At 48.1% G+C, this 5,192-nt stretch overlaps 1 protein-coding gene across 7 annotated transcripts in view; it reads left to right on the forward strand.

The window, feature by feature from the left end:
• The first annotated feature begins 3,560 nt into the window (after window positions 1–3,560).
• SUDS3 (SIN3A corepressor complex component SDS3) overlaps window positions 3,561–5,192 on the forward strand; it is a 301,932-nt gene continuing 300,300 nt past the window's right edge. For all 7 annotated transcript variants that reach the window (XM_027124722.1, XM_027124723.1, XM_027124724.1 and 4 more), the window contains exon 1: window positions 3,561–3,844. In XM_027124722.1, the coding sequence (XP_026980523.1) occupies window positions 3,703–3,844 (142 nt within the window). In that variant the 5' untranslated portion in view covers window positions 3,561–3,702. The remainder of the gene's footprint in view (window positions 3,845–5,192) is intronic.

Raw genomic sequence — 5,192 nt, forward strand, 5'->3', positions numbered from 1 at the left:
GCGCTCCGCCCCGCCGTCCCAGCCCGCCCGCCCCCTGCCCCCGACCACGCCCCCAGACAGGCTCCGATAGGCTCTCTACTGACCTTCCCTGATCGTGGGGCGCAGACCTGGGGCCGGATATAGGTACTTGATTGGAGGTGCCTGGGACACCGAGCTGTCGATGGCGCCCAAGGATTGGCGAAGTTGAAGGTGGGCGGTGCGGGACGGGGCGGGGTTTCCTCAGATGCGGAAGAGCTTGCAACTTCAGTTACCCACTGGCCCGCCTCGGGTGCGGTCTCCCTTGTTTGTGCTGAGTTGGGGTCAAAGTTCATGGCACTCCCCACTGAGCCTTTACTTTTCTTGGGAGACTCCCAGAGGCCGAGGCCCTCTGGGACTCCCTGGGACCACCATGTTAGAGCCTTTGAGGCCCCCATTCCCCCGTTAGACCTGGCACAGCTTTCTAAGTAATTCTACCACAAATTAATAATGGCATTTATTTACTCAGGACTTGTAAATTTCCTGGATTTAAAGTCTTTTATATCTTTGGCAAGGGAGTTGCCCTTACTTGCACTGCGTTCTAGAGACGTTAGTTTGATGCTGTTGGGGGGAAAAAATCTATGTACTAGATGCATACTCGGCACACAGGCACTCAACACTGACGGGGCACATTTTGATAGGTACAAGGACAAAACTTAAGAAATACTCACTTTGTGGGTTATGATAATCATTTTGACAAGTAGGAACAGGAACTGTGTGGTAGGGGAACCCTTGTTAGCTTTAGCAAGGCTTCAGTAAGCCTGTTCAACATACTCTTTTTCAGGGCCACAGGAAATGATTTTAATGATTTTGTGGGAACTAGTGGCCAAAGTATAATGAACTTTGACCCAAGTGCAACTCGTGATAACCAGAGACCCATCTTGATCCAAGCTGCAAGATGGAGCTTGCCAGGGGAGAAAGTGCATGGTGTTAACTCGGAGCCATTCTTTATATATTTTTTGTGAAACTGGATATGTTGATTAAATCAATACTGGAAACTGAAAACTGCTACCTTCACCCCTAAATCCTAAAGTTTATGAACTTTGTGAAGACATTGTTTCACTTCAGGAACACAGTTTGTTCCTAAGCATTGTCAGATGTATGCAGGACTTAGCTCTTAGAAAACTTTCCATCATTAACTCTTTTTTAACTCCTGCTAACAAAATTTGTGTTCTAAACACTATTCATGTTTTTCCTAGTGTTTTAAAATCATACCCATTCCAATTAAGATGCTCCCCTTTAAGATTTGAGTGTTAGGGTAGGTAGAGAGGGCCTGTAGAAGAGTGCTGGCAGTACTTCCTCTAAAATGAATTTGGATGTAGATGTCTCCTGAGCGATGTGACTGAGTGCCATTTTGGGAAGGGATGTAGAGTGATTTTAAGGTGGTAAAAAGGGTACTTGGTTTTAAGGGAACTTGATTTTTACAGACTGTCCAAAATCATATTAGACAACTATAAAAGTTGGGTAAGACTAAAGTCATGAGAGAATTTTTTTGACTAGGTCCTCATCCTTTACTGAGTGTTGATGCTACCAGTTGCAATATGGACAGAAGAAATGGGGTAGATTTTCACAACGCAAGTATTCAGTTCTGTCTAGTCATATAAAAAAATGCATGATCATTAACAGATGTTATTTGCAGCCAAGAAGACAAGATGTGGGACTTCCCTGGTGGTGCAGTGGATAAGACTCCATGCTCACAAGGAGGGGGCCCAGGTTCGATCCCTGGTCAGGGAACTAGATCCCTGGTCAGGGAACTAGATCCCACGTGCATGCTGCAACTAAGAGTTCACATGCCACAACTAAGGAGCCCATGTGCCACAACTAAGACCCTGTGCAACCAAATAAATAAATGAATATTTTTTAAAAAGAAGACAAAATGTTAGCAAGATAAAAATGCCAGTGTCTTGAAAGGAAACCAATTAGCAATGATATCAACTCTTTTTTAAAAAAATCGATATATCATTGTATTGATGAACTCTCATTTTTAAAATGTTGGTGCTTGGTTTGGTCTATGATTATTGCTATTGATGGAAACGCAAGTTGGTCAAGATAGTCAATTACAAATAATTTAGACGTGACCTAACAGCATAAAGAAAATAACTTCATCCTTTGGACAAGAGACAGCTTTGAAATTCTAGTTTAAATGTTGACGGTGGACCCACAGGGAGCCATGAGAATGCCTCTTATTTAGCATTGCAGCATTCCATTCTGAAAATTCTTGAGTTTTGTTGGGAGGAAGAATCCCTCACAAGTACAGGCAAGATTTTAATTACAACAAGGTAGAAAATAACAAATGTTAAAATAAACGGGATGAGAATATATTTTTTCACTTTGAGGAGACTCTGTGGGGGCCAATTCAGAGATAAATTTGGTCACAAAGGATCTGAGAATGAGAATACTGGGTTCCAGTCTGGCTTTTACATCTGTGTTCAAGTTTACTGCTTGTACGTTACTTTTTTTTTTCTATGGAGACTTGGGTGCAACGTAAAGAGTAGGGTTACTTTGGACAAACCATTAACCATCCCTTTTCTTGCTACACACACCAAGACAAAGGACATCCTCAATTTGTTCATTAAGCAAAGCTTATAACACCGTGTCCCCTTCTACTCAGAGATAATCACACAAATTAATTCATGCAGATATTCAACTCTCTTGTTTTCCAAGTTACCAGCTAGCACCTTCCTTTCCTGAGCCTAATTAACTTTCTGCAGGCAAATGTTCCACTTGCTCAGTTCAGAGTTGGTTAGCAAGTTATTGGATTGGGGAAAACCACCTTTTAAAAAATTTATATTCTGAGAAATATGAGGCAGCTGTACTGTAGAGGACCTGGGTCTGAGAGTCTAAACAAGGCAGCCTGGACGCTTTTTTTTTTTTTAAAGGCAATTGACAGCTCTTTTCTTATCTGTAAAGTCGGGATAATACCGTATTGAACAAACCTACACAAAAAGAAAGGACTCCCACCGACTGGGAAAATACAGTTTTACTGACCCCAGGATGGAATATTAGCATCCTCGTTTTTATTTTAGTTCTTAATAAAGCTCTAATCAGTCAGAGGAGGAGCCACGCTCCTTTTCTTCGGGATGATTACACGAACTCTAAATGTCTAGGTTTCCCGACCTATAAATGGGATGGTTCATGTCGTTCACCTGTTTAAATTAAAGAGACCACCTCCACCTGCCAAGAGCCCTTCAAATCTTCTGCCTCACAAGTCCCTTAAAAAAAAAAAAACCTCTTTAGTTTTGGCTCCAGGCGACGCCTAGCGGCTGTTTTCGAAAGTGGCCTCTGAGCTTCGGGGTCCTTGCCGCGGTTGGGCCTACCCAAGGATTTGCCTAACTCCAGAGAGCCTGTCTCCGCCTTTCTCCACTACCCGTTGAGGATTTTAAAGACGGCGATGAAGGAGATGGGGTTAAGGCGAAGGGGGCGTCAGGCGGCCTCTCTACTCCCTCTAGGATAGCAGAGTCAGGCGGTCCTCGGGCAGCTCCCGACCCGGAAGTCGCCGCCGGCGCGAGGTCCCCGTTGCTGAGAGCGAGCGCGCGGGGCGGAGCTTGGCGAAGACAGGGAAGGGGTAGCGGCGGCTCCGGCTCTTCGAGTTGGCGGCTCCCTCGGGCGCTGCTACGCGGACGTGGAGTCCACAGGGCGCGCGGCCGCGGATCCCGGGTGGCACGCTCAGCTGCGGGCAGAGGCGACATGAGTGCTGCGGGGCTGTTAGCTCCAGCTCCGGCCCCGGCTGGAGCGCCGCCGGCTCCGGAGTACTACCCCGAGGAGGACGAAGAGCTGGAGAGCGCCGAGGATGACGAGCGCAGCTGCCGGGGCCGCGAGTCGGACGAAGGTACGTTTTCCCGCGGGCCGGACAACCCCGGGCGGGGATGGGACAGCAGTGGGAGGGGGTGGGGCTGCCTGGAAGAGGGGCGGGGCGACCTCTGGGGTTTGGGGGCGGCTGGAGGGGCCGCCGGGAGGAGCGCGGCTCCCGGAAGTTATCCCGACAGGTGCTGTGGAAGGCGAAGCCCTGAGGACGTTTTATCCCTACAGTTATGCGGAGAAGGGCCTTAAGAAGCTGTTGTCAGAGCTGTAGTTCCCTTTAAGATTCTGCCCCTCTTCCCCCAGCTGTCTCTGAACCTCAGGTCTTCACTGGTTGGAATGAGAAAGCCATTCATTGGGTCCATGGAGTACTCTTCTCTATTTAGTTCCTGAGAGGCTCAGAGCAAAGCCCGGTTTAGCTTTCTAGTTACCAAGGTGCCTCTCTCCCCCTACCCCGGGGAAATGCTTAAGTCAGCCCTACTTTGGGCAGTGCGGGACAGGTTGGTTAAAAGTACGAGGGCTGGAACCAGGCAAATCGAATTAGGTGTAAATTTGGCTCACTGAACCCAGCTTAATATTAGACAATTTATAATACTTAGCTTTCCGAGCCCCAGTTTCGCCAACTGCAGTGAGGCTGTCAGTAGTACCTACTTACTAGCGTAGGTGCGATAATAAAATGAGATACAGGTGTAAAGCACGTGGCTTGGTCCTTGGTCTAATATTCAGTTTTCACCATTGGGGAAACAGGCACGGGGTTGGGGGGCGGGAGATAGGGATTTGCTTAATGGTCCTCAGGTGTTGTGTTTTCAGTTCCACACTTTTTACATTATGATTACTGCCTCTGAGAGCCTGGCTTTTCAAACTGGGCTTTATAAGCTTGGTAAGTTTGAGGAACACTGGAATGGAGGAAGGAGCTGGCTGCAGGAGGAGAAAGATGAGGAAACACGAAAGGGCAAGAGAGAAGAAAAGAGGAGGTAAAAAGAGACGAACATATGGGTGAACAAAATAGGGCCGTGGAATAAAAGCTAGACCAGCTGTTTGGAATCAGGAGTATGTTTTATTCATCTCAGTTCCCCAAGTGCCAAGTACTGTGGCTGGCTGGCACGTGACTGCTCTGGGTAGGCTTCTTCACTGAAGGAGGGGGAAAGGTAGGTGGAGGATTGAGTCTGCAACAACCTTTAAAAAGTCAGCTGTGGGCTTCCCTGGTGGCGCAGTGGTTGGGAGTCCGCCTGCCTATGCAGGGGACACGGGTTCGTGCCCCGGTCCGGGAAGATCCCACATGCCGTGGAGCGGCTGGGCCCGTGAGCCATGGCCGCTGAGCCTGCAAGTCCGGAGCCTGTGCTCCACAACGGGAGAGGCCACAACAGTGAGAGGCCCGC

Source organism: Aethalodelphis obliquidens, unplaced genomic scaffold, assembly GCF_003676395.1.
Source record: "Aethalodelphis obliquidens isolate GAN/ISIS:26980383/991018 unplaced genomic scaffold, ASM367639v1 scaffold28, whole genome shotgun sequence".
NCBI classification, from domain to species: domain Eukaryota; kingdom Metazoa; phylum Chordata; class Mammalia; order Artiodactyla; family Delphinidae; genus Aethalodelphis; species Aethalodelphis obliquidens.